We start from the raw sequence: 27,874 nt of genomic DNA, 5'->3' as shown, positions 1-27,874 counted from the left end.
GTGGCTGTGCTATTTTACCTTCCCACCAGCAGGGTATGGGGGCGCCAATTTCTCTCCATCCTCACCAGCAGACAGCTTGCTGTGGTCTCCCTTTTCATTTTTTCATTTTTTTGTTTTTGTTTAAAAGTTTTAATATAGTTGATTTACAATATTCTGTCAATTTCCGCTATACAGTAGTCTTTAATTACAGCCATCCTGGTAGGTATGAGGTGGTACCACTTGCATTCATAACCCTTGTATCTAAACTGTTCATTAAGAGCCTCACTAAATCTAATTCACTGCAGCATTATGAAAAAAAAAAAAAAAAAAAACCCTCCAGATACTAAAGGTTTACAAAATCTTATTTATTTATTTATTTATTTTGTCTTTGTAGGGCTGCACCCGTGGCATATGGAGGTTTCCAGGCTAGGAGTCCAATCCAAGCTGTAGCCGCTGGCCTACACCACAGCCACAGCCACATGGGATCCAAGGCGTGTCTGTGACCTACACCACAGCTCACGGCAACGCAGGATCCTTAACCCTCTGAGCGAGGCCAGGGATTGAACCTGCATCCTCATGGATACTACCTGGGTTTGTTAACTGCTGAACCAAATCTAATAGGATCTGTGTATTCTGCAAAATCCTTGTTAACAACAATTCTTTTTTTAGTACATACTGGTGACAGGTTCTTAAATCTGTAGTTTGGTTAATTTTTTTAAAAATAGATTTTTTATAGGGTGAATTAAAAAGATTTCATTAAAGTTCTGATGCCTAGCAATGTTAACATAGCCAACTCAATGCTATCAATCTTAAGTAAAAAATGGGTTATATTTTATTGACAGAAAACATGCAGCCAATGGATGAAAAAGAGAAAAAAAGTCAACCAATAAGATTCATTGTACAACCTACTCCCAAGATGATGTGAGTTTAAAAATTTGAGCCTGAAACTCTCTTACTTGGTTACAAAGTGCTTTATGAGTTATTGAGGAAAAAGAGTAGAACTTTTTTCCCCTGTTGGTGTGTGAATGGGTTTTCTTTTCTTTTGTCTTTTTTTTTGTCTTTCTAGGGCCAGACCCACAGCATATGGAGGTTCCCAGGCTAGGGGTCCAATCAGAGCTGTACCCACCGGCCTATGCCAGAGCCACAGCAACGTAGGATCCGAGCCACATCTGTGACCTACGTCAACGCTTGAAGCAACGCTGCTGGATCCTTAACCCACTGAGGGAGGCCAGGGACCAAACCCCGCATCCTCATGGATGCTAGTTGGGTTCATTAACCACTGAGCCACGAGAACTCCACTGAATGGGTTTTCATACCCTGGTCTGTGACCCTGAGGAAGGGAGACGCTCAAGCAGGCAGCCCCTTAGTTCTCCTGCCCAAAGCATTACCTGCATAAACTGAAGAGAGGCTTCAAAATCCTCCACCGGATACATCTTAATTCGGAAGAATTTCATCCCCATTATCAAGCTGATGATGCTTTGAACAACATATGGGCTCTGCTCTTTGTGCCGCAATTCTTTGAGCTCTGCCATAAATTTCTTCTTGACAGCAGGAAATCTAAGAAGAGAACCCGAGTGATTTATCAAAAAATGGGTAGGAAAGTGACAGTAATGCCAGCCTCCAGCATCTAGGAGTGACAGGGCACAGTAAAGGGAGGTGGGGGTGGGGGGAGGCTCCAGCTCAAATACAATGGCTGTCATTTTGTACTTGAGGGTTTGATATTGGTGATTTGGTGAACGAGTCCAATCTTCGTTCTTCTTTTATTCCAGATACTCAACATCTCTTTCAGGCTAGGGAGAAGATCCAAGGTTATTCAGACCCTCTCAGAATGGCCTAGCTCTTAAACTGAGCTTGATGAATAAAGTTCCACGTCCTCAGCCTTAGCGATTTCCCCCAAGGGCCTGACATAGCCAACTGTGAACAGATAACGAATAAAAAGCCAGGTATTTCTGATAGTGAAGGCGAAAAAGGCCAAGGAATATTTCTACATCCATTTCCAATGTGCACTGCTGTTGTTTCTTTTATAGATTTCAGTTAATAACTGTTGAAAAAAATATTTTTAGGTGGAAAGAAAAACTAGTAATGGGAAAATTCAAATTGTCTCTAAAGATGAATAAACACTCAACTGCACGTATGGCATTTCACAATAAAGACACAGTCACCAAGGAACGTATGGTGTTTGCATTGTCTGCAAATAAAAGACTATTAATAATTAATAATATTACTCACAACAATAACACTATCATAAGAAGTTTGAAAAAAGAGGAGATCCTAGAGGGTGGAAAGTAGCAGGTTATCAAAGTGATGAAGGATAAAAGAACCTACAGAAACAAGTTATCCCAACTATTCTTGAGATGGCCGGTTTGACTCAGTTAAAAAAAGCAAAAATAAGGAAGGCTGGTTTGACTCTTAGTTAAAAAAAGCAAAAATAAGGAAAGCCTTCTAAGACTCATTGCATTTTGTTTCCTGAGAGTTGCACATCAGTGAAACGGATCAATTAGAAGCAAAGCATGGTTGGAGAGGGTAATTACAATTATGAAAATGAAAGGCCAACTAATAGACTCTCCCAAGTTGGGAATGACACCTCTTGACTCTACTTTCTCAAAGTAGAAATTTTAGGACATATAAAAGAGGCAGTGAGCATACAGTGTATGGTTTCACCACAGGGCATGGCTGGCAAGCTGGGTGTGAGGGGCTTCCCCTGAGCGGGCAACTTTCTCCTTCTGGGCTGGAGTAGAAGAGGCCACGTGGTATTCACTTGGTAACAAGTTGTTAAAACTGTAGTTTCTAAGAAACTTACGGATTTTTCTTTTGGTTTGTAGCCTACAATTGACAAAAGATTTTTAGGAAGTCTATGGAGCAGAAAAGAGAAATCCCTCGTGTCAGCATCATCCTTCTTTTCTACTCATAGAAAAAAAATTGATGGTGATGATGATGACAGCAGCTGTAGACATGCAGCTCTTACAATATGCAGCCAAGTGCAGTCAACCTGACATACCGCAACTCATTTAATCCTCCCAACAGCTCCAGCAGGATCCACTTCTCATACCCTCATCTTGTTTTTTGGCAATGACCATGTCATGTGGAAGTTCCCAGACCAGGGATCAAAACCGTGCCACAGTAATGATCCAAGCTGCTGCAGTGACAATGCCAGATCCTTAACCCACTGCACCACAGGAGAACTCCTATCATACCCTCTTTAAAGAAGAGGAACTAGAGGCAGAGATGTCATAATGTGATAAAGTCACACAGCTAATAAGTGACAGAGCCAGAATTTTACTCCACAGGTCTGGCTCTAGTGTTCCTACGGTTTGTCTCTATGCTCAGTGATGTCTGAACCAGTGGTTCTCAAAGTGTGGCCCCCCGATCAGCAGCATAAGCACCAACTGAAAACTCAAGAGAAATACACATTCTTTGGCCCCTTAATGATAGGAATTAAGTATATTATCACCAGTAAGATTGAAAACAGTGATTCACCACTGAAAACAGTGCCATCACCATGGCACAGGGGATTAAGAATCCAACTGCAGCAGCTCCAGTCACTTCAGAGGTACAGGTTTGATCTCTGGCCCGATGCAGTGCAGTAAGGATCTGGTGTTGCTGCAGCTATGGTGTAGGTTGCAGCTGTGGCTCTGATTCATTCCCTGGCCGGGGAATTTCCATATGCCTTGGGAACATCCATAAAATAAAATTTTTTAAAAATACTGTTTCTCCTAAATCTTAAAGATCAAACTAAATATTAACAGCTAAAGAATAAATGAAGAGTAAAGAAGAGTATAAATAAATAAATAATAAATAAATAATAACAAATAAAGAATAAATGAAGAGTAATGAAGAAAATAATTCATACGAATTACCATTGGGATCTAGATATAGAATCTAAAATTAGAACTGTTACATTACTCAAATTAAAAAAAATAAATAACCAACATATACCAGATAAGCATACATCCTTTTTGTCCCCCTGAGAACAAAGGAAGCAGTCATTTTCCAAGGCAATAATAATGGTCCTGATAGACTTATGACCAAAATGTGATGTGATAATTTGTAAATGACACCAGTTTACAATTGTACCTCTATCAAAGGGTTAACTCTATATTGACTGGTTGAGAATATATCATGGTGATTACTATATATTGCTGCAAATACTGCAAGAAACCATTGGCCAAAGCATTTTCTTGTGACTAGAAAGTACTGGATCATTGTCCATATCGAGGCATTTATTATAGCCTACCACTGCAGAATTGAGATAAATACTGACATCATGAAAATTTAAAAAGCCACGTTGGCAAGAAAATATTGGCTTGGTAGATCATAAATCTGACCTAATATAGAAATTCCTACAACCTTATAATGTTGCTTAGGTTATGACATTGTTTCTCAAGTCATTCTCAACCCATTGAAAATCAATGTAGTTGAAAGGAAAGTCCTTCTATAAGCATCTGATTTTGTTAAGCATAATTCACAAAAATTAAGAAAAACCCAAGGAGTCATTTCCGGCATATTAAACTTTCCAAATGAATGTATCAGAGAGTTATGCCGAGATAATTACAGAGGAATATGATGAGATTTTCAGGGTTTGGCAAATCAGCCAAAGACATATTAACAACACATTTTTCTGATCTTTTCTATGAATGAGGTAGGTACACATGAGTTAATTTGCCAGATAACTGCAGCTTATCCCTTCAAAAAGCCAATACTTTTATTATTCAATTGTAATGGAAATCTCTCCAAAATGCATTAAACTCTTTTTTTTTTGATAACTCATGAACCACAATTATTTCAATGGGCTATAATAAAAGTTCAATATATTCTCATGCAAAATGGTCCAGCTAATTGTATTGTTTAGTTCTTTTTTTTTTTTTAATTCCTCTTTTGGGCCACATCCATAGCATATGGAAGTTCTTGTTGTCAGGGATAGAATGTGAGCTGGAGCTGTGACTTAGACCACACCTGCAGCAAGGCTGGATCCTTAATCCACTGGCCAGGCCCGGGGATCAAACCAGTGCCTCCACAGAGATAAATGGGATCATTAACCTGCTGAACCACAGCGGGAACTTCCTTTTCTTTAGTTCTTATGCATGATTTGGCCACTTTTTCTTTCCTCTTTTGCTGTCCGTTTTTGAGTTAGATATTTCCCACTGTATCTCCCTCTCTTACAGCTAACACTGATGTTTTACGTGTTAGAAAAAAGAAATAGCCAAGATAAACAAATAAATGGAGTTAGATTAAATAAGTCACCTCAAGAAGTTTTTCTGGGTCTGTTTCCTGAGTTCTTGTCTGTGTTTTGGCTAGGAAAGGTTTACGGAGTAAGTATTTTTAATAAAAAGCTGTTTTTGATAAATTGAGTATTTCCATGCTGCTAAGTTGGGAAATTTCCATCTCTTGAAGATAAAAATCTGAGGACTGCATTTCACAAGGAGCAGGGCATCATCGCTGCTCCAAGCTGGCCTCTCTGCTCACTTTGCCTAACCTAGGCATTCAGGATCTTGCCCAACTTGCCTCAGGGTTGAGTAAGATGAAGATGGGTGATAGGGTGTGACATCACTTTTGGAAGAAGTCTATTATTTCTAATAGTCTAAGTAGCCTGCTAAGTAGTGTTATGGGGCCAGATAAATTTAGCAATGAGAATTTTCCAACTTGTTTCCATGACAGAGCCTGGGACATTTTTAGCTTAGCTGAATTAAGTAAGGTCTATAGTAAAGAGACATTCTAGATGGAATTTTCCCACTCACAGATGCTGTATCGTAATCACCCAGTCATGGACTATTGAAAACAAAACTTTTAAAACTGATAGAGTTCTTTGGGAAATTGGGTGGGAAGAAAGGTACTTGGGTGAGTCCATTTCTTTCTTTGATGCAATAGCCTGAAACTCATGGACGCTTGATAGGATCTGGCCCAACTGCCAAGGGAACAAAAGTAACAGAAACACTAGACAAAGGCTTGGTACTTGCTTTGGGGAGCTTTCAGTGAGGTTCAGAGACTGGGCACATGTAGCGAAAAGAACCCTCATTTCCTGCAAGCTCATACCATCCCCCTTCCTGAGAACAGGCTGGGCTGGCATTGCAGAGGCACTCATGTTCCTATGGCAAAAGATTCTGAGGTTCACTTACTTAGCTTGTGCCAACACTCCGATGACTTCTGCATACAGGTCGGCGACAATGTGCATATTGCCAGTGTTAGGACCAAGGTACCTAAATAAGATACAATTCAAAAAGTTAGGGATCTCAGGTCATCTGCAGAGAGCAAACTTGATTTAGTTTTTCAGACTCAAAGATGAGAAATTACTTTACCCTTCTTTGTATTTAAAGTGCTTGAAAGCCAAGTTGATAACATCATGTATTAAACTGTCTATTACAGGATGAAGTGGAATCTGGAAAGAAAGAAAAAAGATGGCTCTTGACGTGGAAGGGAATATTAAAGGTTAAATCAGTAAGAGTACTTTCAATGGCTATATATGGCTTTTAGCAATCAATAAATATAATTGATATGAGCTCCTATCTGAATCACGAATGGTAAACTTAGACCTTAAAATTCTAAGTAGTTTTTAGAAAATAAATGTTATCTAGTGGTAACATTAAATTAATGACTTACCTGTTTCAAAACTTCTATTAATACTAAAGAAAAAATGAAATCAATGGCAAGGTCGCGTCTTTCCATTAAATAATCCCGCTGCTGTTCATCACTGTAAAATTTAAAATATTCACATGAAATGCACACTGAAAACATACTCAGAGTGATATAATTCACCAAAAATCTAGGATCCATCCCCAATGGACTGCCAACCCCTTTTGTTATGACTAAACTGCAGGGGGAAACACATACTAAAGTTACTCCTGGAGTCAGTGTGGTGCCGTGGACAAATGCTGCAGCAGAATACTCGACCTCCCGTTTTAAATTTTCAGCCATGTCAACTTGAGCAGCCACTCATGAGTCTCCAATTTCATCTTGTGGAGTTTTCCAAGATACCTTTCAACCTGAGAATCCTGTCTTTTGTAACCAACACCACCCAGGGCCACCGTGTTCGCGGCAGACACGGAAAGGATCTTGTACAAAGAGCGACACAATGGAAAGAAAGAATAGGATCACCAAAGGGAGCAGGGCTACAGTAGGCGGAGCAAGGATCAGCACGACTTTTCCTTTTGATGCGCCTGTCCCTTGCCCCCCGATGGCGTGCCACTTGAGATGTGTGAGGGGAAGAAAGATGACGCGGAGGGCTGATGGGAGAGGGAGAGATGAAAACGCAGGTGGAAGAAGAGGGAGGAGGGGCAAAGCGGGGTCATGCGAACTCACTGGAAAGCTAGGGAGCAGAATTAGCACCATCAGAAGGACGGAAATGTGAGATGATTCTGCAGCCCCCGCCCCCCGACCCCCGCCACATTCTGCTTGTCTAACCTACTGACTGAGGGCTACTTTGGAACCGAACAAATGAAGCGACTGCCAAGTGCCTTAGCACAGAATAGTGGCGAAGAGCATGGGTTTTGTTTACCTTGAGCAGAAGGTAAACATATGCCTTTTCTTAGCAGTAATTTCTCCCTCTATAAAATGGACCTACTAACTCCAATTCTAGTCAGATTCCCTTGAGTATTCAGTCAAATAAAACATGTATTTAGAGTAGTTTCCCAAACATACAACTTGTCAATACTTTACACTAAATAAAACCAAGGAGAGAGAATGACAGGATTTGGAGGTGTCAGGCAGATAGGTTCAAAATAAATCAAGACTATTTGAAATATGGAATGTTTTTCTCTTGGTCAAGAGGGAATGAGAAGAAAGCACGGACTTTGGAAGAGCTCCGTGGGCTTGAGCAAGTCCAGTTAAGCCTGGGGGGGTGACAGAGCAGGTCCACGAGGGAAGCTGCAGCTTTACCTTGCCAGGGGAACTGTACGGACTGGGCGGGAACTCATTCATTCAGGATCATTTACACACTGTCCTGCCAGGAGGAAGAGCAATGGACCAAAGCATCCATCTGGAGCCCTTCAAGACCCGCCAAAACTAGAAAGTGCTGCTGCCAGATGGGGGGTGGGGGGGAGGGAAACACATGGAACTGCATTAAAAAGCGGGCGTCCACACGTCTGACCCAGAGGTTACATCATGGAGAAGGGAAGCGACGTCTGAAGACCAAAGGGAAGGAAAAACTTCAAAGCTGGCCAGGTGCAGTAGAGAGAAAAAGGGCTAGGAAGGGATCTTCCAAAGGGGCAGGAGGAACTTGAGAAAGGAGCCCCCCAAATTTTTAACTCCTGATACTATTTTGTCAGCCCATTTTTGCTTTCAAATAACAGTAAGACATATACGTTTCCAATAATGAATTCAACTTTATGGCTGGTTTGAGGTCTAACTGCCAGGAGCCAGAGGCATCTGACAAATTTCCTTGGCACTCCAAATGTTGAGATTATACTAATCTTAGAAATCATATAACCCAAATGCACATCCATCACATTTGACTGTTTTCGGTTGCCTGTGCTTCTCCCTAAAAGTTCCTCTTTTCTTATTTCTAGTAACAGAAACTCCCATTATTGGCCACACTGCATTCTAGAGATTCTAATTCTTTTGGCTTTTTTCCCCAACACACATTCTCTCTCTTATTTTAAACTTTCCAGTGCTAACTAAAATACAACTGAGTTGAGTTTCACTGCCCTGATTCTGTATTTGATCTTGGCAATTGCTCTGATCTCCTGCAAATAAGCAGTAATGCCATCTAAAAACTTACTATTTGCAATCCATAAAGAAATCAATTCACGAAAACTCTAGTTTCAGTAACTAAATCTGACAAGACAGAGGAACAAAACTCAAACTCAATTAATGCAACTCACTAAAACTGCCCCCCTCCCTATCCCCAGAAAATTTCAGTATCTATTCATAAGCTAACATGTAACAAGGGGAAAATACTAAAATGATGCTATCAATTTATTAATCACACAGTCTGAACAATTTTCACCTGTGGAATTGAAACTCTGCCTTTAAATGTGATACATTAAAAAAGTATTTATGAGAGGCAGCTGATTGAGATGGGGTTTCTTTTAGTGGTGATAAAAATGTGCTTGAATGAGTGGTGAAGGCCACAAGATGCTGTGACTAGGCTAAATACATCAAGCTGCACAGTTTAAAAGGATGCATTTTATGGTACAATGAATTATATCTCAACTTTTACCCTCTTGCCATCCTCCTTCAACTAAAAAAAATTGTTCAATATGAAAAAGTTATAAATCTCTCCCCCAAACAAAATGATAAGTAAATGACTGAATCTTGCATAACTCAGGCATATTACAAAACGAATTACAAGTTCAGATGAAATGTAATTTTGTCAAATGACAGGTCTTCAATTTCAAGAGAAGTTGATGTATTTTTAACAAGTATTAGAGGTCTCAAGAAAAAGAAGAGGGACAAAGCACTCACAAGTAGCCCTTAATATCTGATTTTCTGAGTGATTAATTTCAGTGTATTGGTTTAAAAACATGAAAAATATAATCAATTCATGTGGAGAAATCTGCTTTTAAAATAATCTCATTTGGAGTTCCCGTCATGGTGCAGTGGTTAACGAATCCGACTAGGAACCATGAGGTTGCGGATTCGATCCCTGGCCTTGCTCAGTGGGTTAAGGATCCGGCATTGCTGTGAGCTGTGGTGTAGGTCTCAGACATGGCTCGGATCTGGCGTTGCTGTGACTCTGGCGTAGGCCGGTGGCTACAGCTCCGATTAGACCCCTAGCCTGGGAACCTCCATATGCCTTGGGAGCGGCTCTAGAAAAGGCAAAAAGACAAAAATAATAATAATAATAATCTCATTTTATTTTTCATACATTAAATTCCAATGTATTCTTTTTAATAATTTCTTTTAAAAAAAAGGAAATGTATTAAACTTTTCTGCATTCGCTACCTTGCTATAATAGGCCAATTTCAAATATATGAAATTACATGTATTTACCTAAAATTCCAGGGGAATGGACACTCGTTGGACAGAATGAGAACCTTAAGTTTTACGGCTGCTGAAAAGTAGCAAGTTCCACTTTTCAAATCCACAAAAGAAGGGTGACCACGAAACAAATAAACAAAATTCTCAGCAGGGGGGGAAGTCAGAGATGGGGTGATCTGACTTCCCCGTTTTGCTCCCAAAGAGGATGCGGTACAAGAGGTGGGGAGTTGCCCACATCACGTGGCTAGTAAGTGGCAGCTCTGGGACTACTTCCAATGCTCGGTCCAGCGTCCTTGCCGCCACAGTGTCCTGGGCCCTTGAGGGTAGGAACGTGGACCCCCACCTCAGTGCAGGGCCTGTGGCAGGCCTTCTGCTGTTAGGCGTGGACTGGAGGACAGCGGCCCCAAAAGAAGCAGGCAAGGGGTCCTTGACCCCTGGCCCCCACCACTGTCAAATTAAGGCCATGCAAGAATTTTCAACCTGTGACAGCTGGCAGCAACTAAATTCCAAAGGTGGAGCTACCTGCTGAGTGGGGTGGAGTGGGGAGGGGGAGGGGGTGGGGGGTTGCAGCTGCCCGCGCATGTGTGAGGAGCCAGGGCGACCCAGAGGCTTGGGAACTCCCACTTTGATTGGTTTCTTAAGAAAAATGCAAGCAAGCAAGCAAGCATAATCCTCTTCATCCTTCCATAAAAGACATGTACCTTTTGGTTTTGTTGCTTGTTCTTGGTCGGTATTCATGGGATTCATCCTCAATGCCGTTTTGCCTTTTGTACCAGTCAAATAAGGTCCGCAGAATGGAAGGCAGGCAGTACTCAGAAAGGGAGCTCATTGAACTGATGACCTGCAGAGAAAAGCAGGCGATTAAGAAGCTTTGGTGGCACTGCCAACGACGGAGAAACGTATTCCACACATCACTCCAAACCACAGTCACGACAAAATTTTCTCATTTTTCACCGTCCTCTCCTTAATAATCTGTGTTAGTATATTCTCAAGAGGCCAAGTTTCTTACTGTTGACAGTTGTTCCTAATACAATCATAACTTTTTGGTTTAAGAAAGCTAATTACTTCGACTCCCTTTCATTCTAGAAATCAGGTGGTCATTGCATACAGGTTATTCATGGACCACAAAGACACTGTTTTCCCACACCATCCAACAAGTACCGTGCCTTGTACGTCTTGGGTCCTCAAATATGCTTGTTCTATGAAAAAACACATTACTTAATACAATTACATTAATTGCTTAGGTGAAATAAGCAATCTATCCTCCAAATAACCTAAGTGGCAATATAATTTATGGTTTTCTGCCAGTAATCATTCATACACTGATTGAAGGTATGTCCCAAATTAGACTCGAGACACGAATCAATAGCAAAAATTTACCCTGTATTACATTAAAGTCAAACATCGCCCCTCTTCTTGAAACAAGAAACATGCCTTTGATAGATGAATTATTCTAATTTCCTTATCTGGAAAGATTCCTGATCTTCATCATCAAACAATGAACTTCAATCCATATCTCATACTATACGCAAAAGGTAACTCAAAATGGATCAAAGACCTAAGTATAAAATTTCTGAAGAACACACAGGGGAAAAGTCTTGTGACTTTGGGATAGGCAAGGATTTCTTAGGTATCAAACTAAAAGCAAAGTCCATGAAAGTGAAAATCATCAAAATTGAAAACTTATGTACAGCAGCAATTAATACAACATTGTAAATCAGCTATATTTAAATAACACTTTTAAAAAGTAAAAAAATTAAAAAGTAAAAAATTGAAAGCTTATGCTTTTGGAAGTGATGAAAAGATAGGGCAAAAATATTTGCAAAACACCTCTCTGATAAAGGTCTTACAGCCAGAGTATGTAAAACTAGAATGAGATAGGATTTAATTACTTAATTAACAAATAGTATAGGCAGAACATAACAGCCAGTACTGATGAGACAATGATAAAACGGACATGTTCATACACTACAGAGAAGAGAAAAAAATTGGCTTAACATCTGCAAGGTAATTTGGGAATACATATCAAGAATTTAATAAAAATCATACTTAATAAGCCCATCTTAAGAATTTATCTCCAGTATATAATTAGAGATGAGTAAGAATATTCAGGACAGCATTACTTATTATAGCAAAAAAAATGGAAACACATGTTCCCTATGTGTAAATGCCTTAATATAACATAAAATTTGATGTACATTATCTTTGAAACCATTAAAAATCGCATTTCAATGACAGCCCAGAGATAAACCCACACACCTATGGTCAACTAATCTATGACAAAGAAGACAATATCCAATGGCGCAAACGCAAGCTCTTCAGTAAGTAGTGCTGGGAAAACTGGACGGCTACATATAAAAGAATGAAATTAGAACACGCTCTAATACCATACACAAAAATAAACTCAAAATGGATTAAAGACCTAAAATTTAAGACTGGATGCTACAAAACTCTTAGAGGAAAGCATAGGCAGAAGACTCTCTGACATAAACCACAGCAACAGCTTCTCGGGTCCACCTCCTAGAGTAATGACAATAAAAACAAAAATTAAAAAGTGGGACCTAATTAAACTTAAGTTTCTGCACACCAAAGGAATCCATAAACAAAATGAGAAGACAACCCACAAAATAAGAGAAAATATTTGCAAATGAAGTGACTAACAAAGCATTACTCTCCAGAATATACAAACAACTCACGCAGCTCAGTATCAAAAAAACCCAAACAAACCAATCAAAAATGGGCAGAAAAGCTAAACAGACAATTCTACAGATGAAGAAGACATACAGATGGCCAAAAAACACATGAAAAGATGTTCAAAATTGCTAATTATTAGAAAAATGCAAATCAAACTACAATGGGGTACCACCTTACACCACTCAGAGGAGCCATCATTAATAAGTCTACAAACAAATGCTGGAAAGGGTATGGAGAAAAGGGAACCCTCCTGCACTGTTGGTGGGAATGTAAGTTGGTACAGCTACTATGAAAAACAGTGTGGAGGTGCCTCAGAAAACTAAGAATAGGGAGTTCCTGTCGTGGTGAAACGGAAATGAATCCAACTAGGAACCATGAGGTTGTGGGTTCGATCCCTGACCTTGCTCAGTGGGTTAAGGACCTGGCGTTGCCATGAGCTGTGGTGTGGGTTGCAGATGCGGCTCAGATCTGACATTGCTGTGGCTGTGGCGTAAGCTGGCAGCTATAGCTCCAATTTAGACCCCTAGCCTCGGAACCTCTGTATGCCTTGGGTGTGGTCCTAAAAAAGATAAAAAGACCAACCAACCAACCAACCAACAAACTAAAAATAGAACTACCATATGATCCAGAATCCCACTGTTGGGCATATATCTGAAAAAAAAACCCTAATTCAAAAAGATACATGCACTCCATTGTTCACTCCAGCACTACTTACAATAGCCAAGACATGGAAGCAACCTAAATGTCCACTGGCAGAGGAATGGATAAAAAAAAATGCAGTACATATATACCATGGAATATTACTCAGTCATAAAAGGAATGAAATAACGGCATTTGCAGCAATATGGATGCACCTAGAGATTATTATGCTAAGTGAAGTAAATCAAAGACAAACATCCTAGAATATCACTTATATGAGGAATCTTTAAAAAGGATACAAATGAACTTATCTGTAGAACACAAACAGACTCCCAGACTTTGAAAACAAATTTAGGATTACCCAAGAGAATAGGTTGGGGGAGGGATTGATGGGGGGTTCCGGATGGGCATATGTACACCGTGGTATATGAAATGATTAGCCAACGGGGACTTGCTGTATAGCACAGGGAACTATACCCAATATTCTGTGATATTTATATGAGAAAAGAATCTGAAAAAGAATGACCGTGCATATAGGTACAACTGAATCACTTTTTTTGAATGGCAAAAAACATTCCATGTTAAATTCAATAACACGTTAAAAAGAAAAAAATCACACTTAAAAATATTCAATAGTATGAAAATGTTCATGATACGTTAAGTGAAAAAAAGTGAAAAAATCATTTAATTATGAACCCAATTTGATAGACACCCTATGTAATGAATATATAGAAAATAAGACCAACATACAAGGAGGAAATACCCCAACATGCAAGAGTGCATATTAAAACCGAGAGTTCTCAGGGCAGAGATCATAAGAGGGAGAGGGTGGATGGGAATTTAAGAGAAATGAAGGTAGGATTTTGCCTGGGCTTTTTTAGGAAAGGGTAGAAAATTTCATATGAGGATCAAGAAAGAAACCAAGCAGGGAGCCTAAGCAGGAAATCCTACAGTCATGAAGACACAAAATAACTGTTTGTTGATAATGATCATATGATTAATTTAACAGAGATTTTGAGGGAAATGAAAGAAGAAATATCTGATGGGTGTAGGGACTTTGGTAGACCAGAGCAGAGGGAAATAATGCTGAAAATTTTAAGTTGGAACTACATCATAAAAAGTACTTAATTCCAGTCTGAAAAATGTCAGTTTTCTTCTCTAGAAAATAAGACCCCACTAAAGATTTCTGCACAGGAAACTCAGCCCGTAAAAACGGCAATTAGGGAAGTTTAATCTAGCAGTGATGCGGAAGCTGGACCAAAGGAGTCTGCTATCAGAGACGGTTAAGAAACCACACACACACACACACAGATGCATGAATCGAATGAGGTTAGTACCACAGTTCCAGATGTGAAGTGAACAGGGCCTGAGCTGGGGAGGTGGCAGAAGAAATGGAAAACCTTAGTTAACTTAAAAGGTTTCTGCAGTTAAGCAGGCTCAGCTTAACTTCCTTTTATAGAAAGGGAACTTAGGAAAGCTCAAGGGCTTCATGTCAACAGGACTTTCCACTGTCACCTTTCAAACAGGCTCTGAGCCTGAACAAAGCGATGCTGGCTTTCTTCCTCAGGTTCTGTTTCTTTCTTTCTTTTTTCTTTTTTGGCCACCCTGCAGAGTTCCCAGGCCAGGGATCAGATCCAAGCTGTAACCTAAGCCACAGCTGCAGCAACCCTGGATCCCCAACCCACTGCGCCAGGCCGGCAACGACCCTGTGTCCCCGGCACTCCCAAGTCACTGCCGATCCCGCTGCGCCACAGTGGGAACCCCTCAGGTTCTATTTCTTAGGAGTTTATTTCACGCTCTCATAATTACGGTCATATGTACCTAATACAAAATTGTACATTATCTTTAGTTATGTGTTACTATAAGTTGAAAAATAAACAGGCGATTGCATTCACCTTACCCTGTAAGCCTAGTAGCCACTGTTACAGGTTTTGTAATTTAAAAATGCCTTTTTTTTTTTTTTTTTAAAGAGCCCTTTCCTCCTTGCTGTAACATCCACAGCCACAACAAATCTTCCTGCCCCTCCTGGGGATATAATAGCAGGAAATTTTTGGAGACAAGCCAATGATGGTGTGTCAAGGGGGGAATTTACTAGATCGCTCTAAGGTTACCCCTGCACCAGAAAGGCTATTTCCTCAAGTCACCATCATCTAAAATAGTTCGAACTGGGAAATGAAGGGGGTTCCTCCCACAGGGGAAAAGGGATCAGAGTTCAGAGCCCTTGACCATGGGTTAATTCTCTCTCGATTATTGAATATGTAATAAAATTCCAAAGCATCTATTATATTTCAATAATTTAAAAATGCCTGAAGAATTCTGGAGGAGACTTGGGGAGACACCACGACTGAAATGTAATGTGGCATCCTAGATGGTATCCTGGCACAGGAGACAGGTGTTGGGGAAAAACAAACGAAATACAAAGAGAGACTAGAGTTTAGTTCGTAATAATGTAGCGATGCTGGTTCCTCAGTTATAACAAAGGTACCATGGCACTGTAAGATGTTAACAGGCAACGCTGGGGCTGGGTATAGGACAACCATCTGGAGGCTCATCGGGTTAAGGATTTGGCGTTGTCACTGCGGTGGCTCAGGTTGCTGCCGCGGCTCGAGTTCAATCCCTGGCCCTGGAACTTCTGTGTGCCTTAGGAGCAGCCAAATTAAATTAAAGTAAAAGTTTGTTTCAAAAACACCTGTGTGGGATATTTACAAGCTCCTTCGTTTACAACAGACCCATGAGGGTGATATAAACCTGTGCCCGATTCTTAAACCTCTCCAGGTAGAGCGTCCAGCAGCTTCACTTAGGGGTGACCCACGTTCTCCAAGGAGAACATCAATAGCGTTCTTCAAACCTCAGCTGTCATAACTGTTTCTACCCATTAAAAAGTCATCCTGAAGCCATTCTTGGTATTCTATCTATTGGGCATACTTTCCATGGAAACACACGGAGACCATCTTAGGAGAGATGAAAGGTCAGCACGGGGGTGGATGTGTGTGTTTTTTCCATCGCTCTGTCACTGCCCTTTCGAGTCCAGGCTTTCAGGAAGGAAGGGTGGAATTTGCAAAGACCTGGCCCTCAAAGTGCAGGAAGGGAGGAAGGTCTAGCTGGCTCCTTGGTTACTCAACTCCCTTCATTTTACGGGAAGCCGAGCCAATGGGGAGATGAATTCGAGCTCTGTGCTGCTGTTGGAAGGGGCAGGCCCATCGACAAAGATGTTCTTGTTGCATTTAAATGATCATATTCTTCCATCATAGATGAGCTAGGTACTGTCAGCGTGAGGAGATGAAGCGCACAGCATCACAGAGCTATTTCATGCTGCTGTTTTCTTTGTGGGGGGAGCTGAGGAGGGGGCTACCAAATGTACTTTGCAAATGTTTTTTTAACGTTTGCTTTGGCATTTTATATATAAATAGGCTAAAAGAGACTGTGCATTATGCGGTAGCTAAGTCATTAATTTTTCATAAGCATTTTATTATACTTGCTGAATGCAAAGAAGGAAACTTCATATATAAATATTTGAATAATTACTCAGTGGAATCACTGCACATTTTACAGTAATAAGGCTGACTTGTCATGAGTGGTGCCTTTAATGAATAATTTTAAAGTAACTTCACTGATGGTTTAATTTCTCAAACTTGTTCAGGTAGCCAAGCACCTGGGGGCCAGGGTACTTTCTATGTCATACTGCGAAATACAAATCTATTAAAGCAGTTCAAATGCAACTTGTTTTTACTTGAACACGTTTCATGCTATCGATAGATTATAGTATTTGATGAGTGATGATAGACAGCAATGCTTAAGGATGATTATAAAAAATTATAAAAATCTGTATGTTAAATATATTTTTTTTGCAAATCAGGAAAAGATCTTCATTTTTAAACATCTTGGGCTAATCCGTGGAATTCACTGTTCCCCTGGAGAATAATTTAAGAAACACTGACTAACATGAATGCGAATCTAATGCCAGCTCATTTGTTTTTACTCTTATTTGCTTATAATTTTCATGGATATATTTTAAATTTTCATTGAACTGTAGCATAAGACTCCATGTTGAAGCACTAGAATTTCATCTGTCTCCTTTGCAGGAAAATTATGACTACCCAAGACGGTAAAAAGCCAATTTAGTCCTATTATAGATTTATAATAGATTTATTTTACCATGTGTTTCTTGTATAGATGGCATTTTTAATATACGAAGTAACTAAGGTGTCACAAAAGCACATATGCAGATAATATGTCGAAGAAAACCCCCAAAGAAGTTACATTAGAATATTTGAGCAAATTATCCAGAATTTATAGAGATGACACCAGGAAAGGCTAGGTCACAATGAATTGCAAAGAGCTGCAACTTCACGTCCTCAGAAGAGCATATCTGATGCCTGATCTTCACAAAGAGCATTTTCAAAACTTCCTTAGTTCTCGGGATGTTCGGGAGGTCTGGGGTTTAAATTACAGCTCTGTCCTTTACCGGCTGCATGACCTTGGCCGTTCTGCCATTTCTTTATGCTCTCTTTTCAGCTGTAACATGGGGACTTCAGAATACTTCTCTCACTGGGCTTTTGTGGAGACGAAAGCAGAAACTATAAAATGTGGGGCACACAGCAGACCTTCCAAAGTGTCTGCTGCTTTTCTCCCTCTTCCATTTCTAAAGATTGAAACTGAAGCACAGACAGCAACCATGTTGACGTAGGTAAGATCATAGGCTAAGTTAACGACAGAACGAATGACAGGAGTTGGAGACAGATGTGATTTATCAGAGCTGATAAATGTTGCTTGTAGGTATACAGTCAGCCCTCTGTATCCGCAAATTCAACCAACCACAGATAAAAAATATTCAGGAAAAAAAAAAAATCTCATAAATTCCCCAAAGCAAAACTCGAATTTGCCACTCTCTGACAATGATTTACATGTATTACATTGTATTTATAACTATTTACATATCATTTCCATTGTAATAGGTATTATAAGTAATTCAGAGATGATTTACAGCATATGGGAGGATGTGTGTAGGTTACATGCAAATGCTTATCGTTTTATACAAGGGAATTTGAGCATCTGCTGATTTTGGTGTCCAGGTAGGTCGGAGGCCTTGGAACCAATGACCTGTGCATACCAAGGACAATTGGAGGGTGAAAAAATAAAGAGCCACCGATCTCTTTTTTTTTCTTTTTTGGCTACACCCTGTGGCATATGGAAGTTCCAGCTGCAACAACTGCAGTTCCAGCTGCAGCAACCCAGGATCCTTAACCCACTGCCCTAGGCCAGGGATCGAACCAGTGCCTCCACAGAGACCAAACAGATCATTAAGCCACTGCACCACAGCAGGAACTCCCAAGACCGAGGTCTCCCTTCTCCAAGCACAAACTACCAAGGCCTCTGTGAGGACATGCATAACTTAGTGTTCCCGCACTTTTCTGGCTCCAGCGGATGTAAACGAGGTGCCTTCCAAGGGTTTGCTGTTGAGGCCCCTGAACAAGGCCTGGCCTCCTGCAGCTCCAGAAGAGAAAGGCAGCAACACTGGACCCCCTGAGGCTGCTGCAGGTGCAGCTCACTCTAAGGCCCATGGGAAAGGCCACCAAGACAGTGACTATTCTGGAACCAGAATCGATCAGTTGGCAAAAACCAAGTATTAGACATTCTGACTCTTCTGCCTGCCCGACACTCAGGAACCTTGACCATCCTGAGTAAGATGCTGAGCCCACATTTCACTGAAGAACACACACACACACACACACACACACACACACACACTAAACAAACCCAACCAAGCAAACACGAATACATAGCCACCAAGAACAGAGGGGTGGTTACCGGCGGCGGGGGAGAGGGCAGAGGCAGCAGGGAGGGCAAAAAGGATACAGGTGGTCAGGTGGATGGGGGTGGATGGAGACTAAACTTTGGGGGCAAGCGTGTTGTAGTGAACAGAAAAGTCACAACTTAACCCCATACGCAGGAAACCCATATAACGTTATGAGTTACCTTATTGGGAGAAAAAAAAAGAAAAAAAAAAAGAATGGACACAATCCTATGCAGAAAGGCACAGTGACAAGTTCTCGTATTTCGTTCGGCAGAATGAGGTTCTGTAAAATACACACAGCCCGCAACCGACTCCGCTCTCCCCTCCCGGACCCGCTGACGGCCAGGCTGCCGCATGTGGCGATGCTTCCTCTTCCTGCCTCTTCTGCATTCCTGAAACCTGATTTCTGCCCCTGCCAGAGCACTGACGCTTTCATGTCAAAGATCAGAAAAGAAAAAGCCACAGGCCACTAAAGGCCTCTTTTGCAATCACTGCCCTCAAAGCCTCCTGGGCACGCGACACCCATTCCAGATGCTCCCGGAACTGCTTTGTTCCTCGCATGTCTGTGATGCTGCAGTCGCTTCCCTGCACCTTCCGCCAGCTCCCATGCGGTTACTTCAGCAACCCCTGAGTCCAGTAAGACAATCCACCTGTGACAACGCAGGGCGGACTTCTAACACTGGTTGTTTCCGCCCGAGCCCCTTCGGGGAGTGGTCCTACTTTCCTAAGCAACGAGAAAGCAACTCCCACTCACTCTATGAGGCTGTTTTAAGAAATACCTCAAATAGAAGAATATCACGCAGTGTACAATGGTTTGCGTCATTTCATTTATTGTATGTTTACATCATCATTAGATATAAACAAAGGTCTAAAGGCCGAGGGGCAGAGAAAGTCGGCAAGAAGCACCTGTAGCTGGAAGGTATGTACAATAATAAGGATTCAGTTATCACTTTATTCTACAGCCAGAATTTTCACACATGTGACTGTCACTAGTACCTCCTGTACCAGGGAAGGGTTACATACCCCCTCCTCAAGTGCGGATGGTTGTGCAGGGCTGTTTCTCACCTTTTAAAATGGGTTAACTTGGTATCTGAGCTGCATTTGATCATGCTCTGCCCAGGTCCATGCTCGTTTCAGGTTAGCTATTGTTTCATTCGAAAATTCAAAATAAAATGCCTTGCCCTTTATGTTTCGAAAGGATGTTTGTAAACTCTGATAACAGAATAAAGTCACTTGAAGTTAAAATGGGGAGTTAAAATGATGATATATACATACAATAAATGAAATGACACAAACCACACCCTTCAATGGGGCTCTCTGCACAGGTCACAGGTAGGGAACCCATCAGTGGTACCATGTCTGTGCCCTGGTATGCACTACCCTTCCCTCCACTTCCCTGACCCCTGCCTCTTTTTGGCTTCCCTGGGGCATATGGAGATCCCAGGCCAGAGATCAGATCTGAGCGGCAGTTGCAACCTATGCTGCAGCTGTGGCAATGCTGGATCCTTTAACCCACCGTGGATCAAACCTGCATCTTGGTGCTGCAGAGATGCCACAGATCCCGTTGTGCCACAGTGGGAACTCTGGTATAATGCTTTTTAATAAGTGTGTCCAATCCTAAGCATCCAGTGTAACTTCGCTGTGAAAGGAAGTCTCTTGAACTGTTTTAACATTCATCTATCTATATGAAGAGGTATTCTACGCATCAGTGAACACCACTGCAGCAAACAGCTTTCCCAAAGCCAGCTTCCAGTGAGGTCCTGGTTGCTGAAAGTGTCCACATAGGCTGCCACCTCGGGCCACCCCTGCCCTGAGAAGCTGCATCCTCCTAGGCGTCTCTTGCTTTGGGGGCCATCCTTTTATTCTGGGCATTCTTTTGCGGATGCCACTTTCTGATCCTAGATGAACTCTGCTTCCCTGTGTGATACGCTTCACCCACTTTCTCTACCCTAATCTTTCAGTCTTTGTCGGGCGATTACATAAATGAACGAGCCCCAGTTACTTCTCCTGAGATATTCCACCCGCCCTAAAAATTCAGCACATGAAAAATGGACTTAGAACCTCTCCCAAGCACAGCATTCCTCCGAAGGACCCCTAATCCACAGAAAACAGCCCAGACCCTCACCCAGCTCCCATGGTCATGGAGCAACAGGCTCCACGGGACCCTGCCAACGGGACCCCGGGGCCCTCCCCAGCACTCTGTCCTTCTCACCATGTAAGGCTTCATCCTTGCGGCTCTTCCTCCCTGGCTCGACCCAGCCCATCCTGTCCATCTGGATGACAGATATCTTTACACTGTCACTGCGCCTTGACTGCCTGTGACACACCTGTCCACCTGTCTCGCATCCTAATGGCGCCCTACCTGAGTTGGCACAGCACTTGAACGGTACCTTCCACTGTATTTACAGGGTAGTGTTATTTCCTTAGGATCCGTCTTCTTCCTGGAATTGAGAATTCCTCGAAGGCAGAAACCATCGTACTGCTCTGTAACCCCAGCACTTTGCACAGGACCCAGCAAGCTCCGAGCCCTTAATGTTTGCTAGACTGAATGGGAATGCTTCCAAATCATGATTGAAAACTAGTCACCTTTCGTTTCTCCTTCTCTCAACCAATATTGATTCTTCTTAAATAATGCACTTACCATCATTCTTTCTTTCTAGTCCCACTGTCTCTATTTTATTATTATTTTTTTTTAGGGCTGCACCTGTGGCATAGGGAAGTTCCCAGGCTAGGTGGCAAATGAGAGCTGCAGCTGCCAGCCTACACCACAGCCCCAGCAACATGGGATCTGATCCGTGTCTGTGACTTATACCACAGCCCACGGCAATGCCGGATTCTTAACCCACTGATCGAGGCCAGGGATTGAACCCTCATCCTCATGGGTGCTAGCTGGGTTCTTAACCTGCGGAGCCACAAGGGCAACTCCTCCATTTTTTTTTTTTTTAATTATTATTCTTTTTTTTTGGCTGAGCCTGAGGTTCCTGGCTCAGCAGAAGTTCCTGGGCCAGGAATTGTACCTGTGCCACAGGAGTGACCAGAGCCACAGCAGTGACAACACTGGATCCTTAACCTGCTGAGCCACTAGTGAATGCCCCACGATCTCCATTTTAGACCGGGCCCTTTGAGCCTCAAATCTTTAACTAACCGCCTCAACTCCCAAAATGCCTCCAGGCGTTAGGATCTCTCCATTCATGAGCACCGGTTCCTGGGGTTCAACATCAAGTCTCCTCTTTGAGCTCTTTGATGCTATTCTGCAGGCTAAGGCCTCACCCACAGGCATCAAGTTCTTGCATGATCTTATCCCTTCCTGGAATGCACAGACAGTATCTTTACATCTCTTTGTCCCACACAGGGCTCTGTGTGTATGTACACACACACACACACACACACACACACACACACACACACACACACACACACTTAATAAATGTTTGCTAAAATAAACGACTTTATTGTTTATTTTAAACAATATCAGGATGAATGTTCATTTAATTTCTATGTGCCAATTTAGAACAAATTCGTGGCAGTATACATTTTCAGAATGCTGTTAGAAATCTCATCTGCCCTTATTAATTCTCATGACTGTATGACTTTCTCACTGGCAGGACCTGGGAGCCCTCCCAGGCTCCGGAGCAGAGGGCAGAGCTTGCTCTCCTGGGGTCTAGACCAGGCTTGCTCCTTCCCCTGGGAGGTTCCTTACTAGCCTGAGGTTACAATGTATCTCATTACATCTTTCTTTTTGTCTCTCCCACGGGACCGGGGGCCTCTCCAGGGCAGGCACGAGGCTTCCTTCGTGGTTATTTCCACAAGCTGGCATAATGCTCCGCGCATGGCTGCCACAGAGGAAGGGCTGTGTCAGAACGGGTCAAGTTCATGTTCATAAAATTTATAAAAAGTGAAATTCTGGGAGTGAGGGCACAAATCCCCAGCTCTTCAATAGAGGAATCAGTCACAGGTATGATTTTCCCTCCCACTAATAACGAGCTTCAAAAAATTAACCCTGTTGAGACACCTTTTTTTTTTGGTCTTTTTTAGGGCCCCACCCATGGCATATGGAAGTTCCCAGGCTAGAGGTCAAATCAGACCTATAGCTGCCAGCCTATGACACAGCCACAGCAACAGGGGATCCGAGCCATGTCTGTGACCTACACCACAGTTCACGGCAATGCCAGATCCTTAACTCACTGAGTGAGGCCAGGGATCGAACTTGCGTCCTCAAGGATACGAGTCTGGGTTCGCTATCACTGAGCCACAGCGGGAATGCCGAGACATCTTGTCATTTAGGAAACAGCAGGGGTTCTTTCCTAGATCTATTCTATACAAGGTTAGATGGTAATTCGGTTAAATTAAGAGCTGTTAAACAAAGAGTTAATGAAATAGAAAAGAAAGAGAAAAGAAAACTTAAGGAAACAGGAAGTCTGAACCACTAAATATATATGCTTTCAAATTCAAACTGGAAAATTGACAAATTCTAGGAGATTTCCACAGTGGAAAAAAAGAGGTACAGTATGTATATAGCACTCTTTCCTGGGAATTTTGACAAAAACAGGCTAAATCATACCTAGTAGAGACAGGTAGTATCCATTCTTCTCTTCTTTAGTTATAAAATACCTCATTTTTAGATGCACACATGGTTGCCCCACATGAAATGTCCTATCTTTCTCCTAGGTCCGTGTGGCCATGTGATCAAGCTCTAGCCAACTGGACCTAAGCAGAAATGCTGTGTGCAGTATAGGATGTTCTGGGTTTTGTTTATTTGCTCTTTTTATATATAATTTTTTTTCCATTTCTCATTCCTGCTGCCTGGAATACAGATGTTATGTAAGCCATACGCAGGAAAACAAAAATACAAAGATCCAGGACTGCTCTTCTTTGTAATTCTTGAATGTCAGGGAGAAGTCAACTTTCTCTTTCAAGCCACTGTTATTTTACGTGCCATTTTCAGTCAGATCTAATCTTAACAGGTACATGATCTCAGAGCCTTTACCTATTGAAAACTGCTGTCTAAATTCTCACCAACTTAGTTTTTAAAAATGCAAGCATGTTACAGAGTCAGAAGCACCAGCTTCATCATCAGAACATACAGATTTTGGCCTTGGTGGCTTCAGGCTTCAGTCCTATAATATTGGCCCACATCTCTGGGACTCATTTCCATGAAATGTCATACAGAGAAGATATGATGACACCTTCTCTTGGGCTTGTTGGAAGTTGGGTACCGCCGCTGAGAGAATATGTGAGAGGGGCTGGGTCAATTATAAAGCAGTATGTGAGGTTATTTTTGTTTTTTGTTTTTGCTTCTGATTGGACCAAAATGAATCATGGGCTTGTCAGGTGGAGGAGTCAACAGGGCCACCCAGGCTTCAGCTCTGAAAGCACAGAAGCCCAGCTCTCTTTAGCCCGTCCCTCATGCCAGGGACATTTAAATGGGGGAAATTGATAGAAAATCTTCTCTAAACAGGGACCCATTGTCTGCTGTCCACAGGGTGTCCTTAGCATGGGGCCACTCTACTGGTCAGCACTAAATAAATGTCACTTCTGCTGCTCCCCAAGCAGTCCTAGAGTCCAGAGCACCAAGCTCCTCCCTTGTAGATGAACCTCTGGGGGAATCCAGAGGAACACCTTCTGGCTTGGAATTAGAATCAGGGGAATTACAGAACCTGGACATTTGCTATAAAGCACTAAGAGAGCCTGATACATTCCAGCCTCGCCAATAGAACCACAGTTCTCATCATTTGCCGTTGAAACAGTGGACGGGCTCTTTAAAGGTGACTTAGCTGATTTTTTTTTTTCTTCATTGAATCCGCAGGGGAACCAACATTAGTTGTTTCCTTTTGGCCCAGGAGGCAACCTACAAACTTGGTAGGTGGCCATCTCTTGGGGTTCGTGTGTCAATTATGATTTTACAATCAGAGGATAATCTTCGGTGCCTTATTTGAACGTCCTCGTGGCCATCTCAGTATCAGTTCACTCCTAAAGCGCCTTAAATACACAGAGAGGTGCTAGGAGCCGTGCTTCTGAAGCATCGGTGTGCGTGTGGGGTCACCTTGGGATCTTGTTAAGCTGCAGAGGTTGGCTTGGTAGATTGGGGCAGGGCAGACTCTGCATTTCAACATTTTGAGCAGCAAGGCTGAAAGTAGTATTGTTAATTAAGTGGCAAAGTTGGGATTTAAACCCAGGTCAGTCTACTTCCAAAGTCTCTCTCTTTTTCGTGATACTGAAATGCAGAAATAGAGTGCTGACTAATAAATGAGAAACTGTGTTGAAGCCACATTATTTGGGATACCTATTATCTGCAAGGTTAAAATAATAAAAGTACATTATTAAGCTGGCAGAAAAAAAAAAAAGCCTCTTTTTTTTTTTTTGAAGAAAGAACAGTAATAATCTAACAGGATAGAGACAAAGACTACAAAACAGAGTGAAAATTACGGAAAACAGATCCTAAGTATTTACATTCTTTTTTTGTTGTTGTTGTTGTTGTTGTTGTTGTTGCTGTTGCTGCTATTTCTTGGGCCGCTCCCGCGGCATATGGAGGTTCCCAGGCTAGGGGTTGAATCGGAGCTGTAGCCACCGGCCTATGCCAGAGCCACGGCAATGCGGGATCCGAGCCGCATCTGCAACCTACACCACAGCTCACGGCAATGCCAGATCGTTAACCCACTGAGCAAGGGCAGGGACCGAACCCGCAACCTCATGGTTCCTAGTCGGATTCGTTAACCACTGTGCCACGACGGGAACTCCAGTATTTACATTCTTAAAGAGGCAAGAAAGAGCCACACTTGCCGCATTTCCAAGTGACCTGACACACTCATCCCAGGCCCCTGATCTCCCAAGCAGAGCCAGGTGACAGTCACTAAGGCTAACAGGACAAGAGAAGACAGCTCCAGGACAGAGAGACACAAGCCCACTCTGCATTCAGCAGTGTTCCAGAAAACAGCCAGCTCTGCCATCAACAGATGGCAAAGCCAGAGCCACCTCTGCCTCCCGAGACTGGCCTCGAGTGCGAACTTGTGAGGTCTCCCTTAGCCAACAGCTCACACGACAGAAAAAGGAGGATTTTGTATCTGCAGCCAATCCTTATATTTTTGGAGCAAACAAGTCTAGACTTCAACGGCCAGAGAATCTGCCTGCCGATGCCACACTGAAGGCAACTAGAAGGCGCTGGAGCAAGTGTACTCCTGCCTGTCCCCTTAAGACGATAAACCCCCCAGAGTATTAGATGAGGCCATGGTGCACCCAGCAGGATTCTGTCTCTGCCGCTGGCACCAAATGAGGTTTTTAAAGATCACGCTGTCCTTTGTCATTAACTACCGCAGTTTAGGAAACACCAGAAACACATCTCCCACCTCCTCTGGTGGCTGGTTACCCATCTTTCTAAATTCACCTAAAGCCCTCCCGAAGTGACAGAACCAACTGTTGAGAGTTGGAGGTCCTTTTACTAAGTCTTGATCTATTTTCAAAGGACTCCCTGTGTATTTTCTCCGTCATCACTTGTTTTGTTCATCCATCACTTTCTCTACTAGAATCTAAATTACCGTGTTGTTTTATAATTATTGCTCAGGTGGTTTCTCTCTCACAGGCTTGTGAATTCTCGAAGGGCTAAATTTGGTCCAAGATTTTGGACCACCAGTGCCTAGCGATGCGTCGAGCAAATAGCTGACATTTAATAAAATGCTGGATGAAAACGTTGAGTAAGCTGCAGGGCAGGGATCTGATCATCACATGGTACCATTTATTCAGAAGAATCTTTTTTTGAATGGATGTTCCTTTATCTTTTCTCAGTTCCTGAGAAAGAACACCCAGCAAACAACCACGTGAGGATGCTATTATTTCAACACGTCCATTCTTTCGGATTCAATTCAAGAGACATTTACTGAACATCTACTATTTGCCATCACTGTAAAAGCTGCAGGACACCTGAGATCACACGTATCCTCTCTGAGCAAATTCATCCATACACCATAGCGAGCATTCATTTTGAAATAAATGAAAACTAGTATATGACATATGTAATATATTACGTACTTGATCAAACTGGGGGTCTTCTCCACGTTGTAGAGATTTTGTCAATGGTTTTTCCTAGAAAGAAATACATACAAGAAAAATTACTAGAGGCACTTAAATATTACAAAAAATGCCACTATTGTTGCAATTTTTTCTCATCTATTTCTCCCTTAGTGGAATGAAGAGATGCTAGTTTTCAGATGATTGAGAAACGGTTCTTTACTGCGTGATCATTACCACCTGGATTTTTTTTTTTTTTTTTTTTGCTTTTTTAGGGTCCAACCCACAGTGTATGGGAGGTCCTAGGCTAGTGGTCAAACCGGAGCTACAGCTGCCGGCGTACACCGCAGTGACAGCAACTTGGGAGCCGAGCCGAATCTGCGACCTACACCACAATTCACGGCAACGCTGGATCCCCGACCCACTGAGAAAGGCCAGGGATTGAACCCACAATCCCATGGATACTCGTCCGATGTTCAGATTTGTTTCCACTGAGCCACGATGGGAACTCCACCTGCAGGATTCTTGCTACTTATCCTCACATACACCCCTTTGACCAAGACATTAAAAATCTGATGCTATAAGTGGTGCTGTGTTTTCAATGGAAACCACAAAATAAAATTACGGAATGTGTGTGAAAAATTTTAGTACTTATCGTAGGACTTGACAGATAATAAAAAGTTGAAAATGATACACTATTTCAGGTCCCTAGATTTAGAAACAAAATAAGATCTGACTATTAGTCTGGTGTTGCGGGGCAGCTGGCCAACCATACACTTACTAGATGTGATCAGTGAATCTTGAGCGTGTTATTATGACCTGTGACACATGCGTGTCTCTGCAAGAATAATCTGC

General features: G+C 42.1%; 1 protein-coding gene across 1 annotated transcript in view; it reads right to left on the bottom strand.

Annotated features, from left to right (window-relative positions):
* The window catches only part of FRY (FRY microtubule binding protein), a 246,576-nt gene that overhangs the window by 149,700 nt on the left and 69,002 nt on the right, over positions 1-27,874 (bottom strand). Inside the window, 6 exon segments of the mRNA XM_021065177.1 lie at positions 1,368-1,536; positions 6,093-6,173; positions 6,273-6,352; positions 6,574-6,664; positions 10,593-10,732; positions 27,041-27,094. Of these exon segments, the coding sequence (XP_020920836.1) occupies positions 1,368-1,536; positions 6,093-6,173; positions 6,273-6,352; positions 6,574-6,664; positions 10,593-10,732; positions 27,041-27,094 (615 nt within the window).

The sequence above is a fragment of the Sus scrofa genome, chromosome 11 (genome assembly GCF_000003025.6).
Source record: "Sus scrofa isolate TJ Tabasco breed Duroc chromosome 11, Sscrofa11.1, whole genome shotgun sequence".
In the NCBI taxonomy this organism is placed as follows: Eukaryota; Metazoa; Chordata; class Mammalia; order Artiodactyla; family Suidae; genus Sus; species Sus scrofa.
This window is presented reverse-complemented; position numbering and strand designations above follow the sequence as displayed.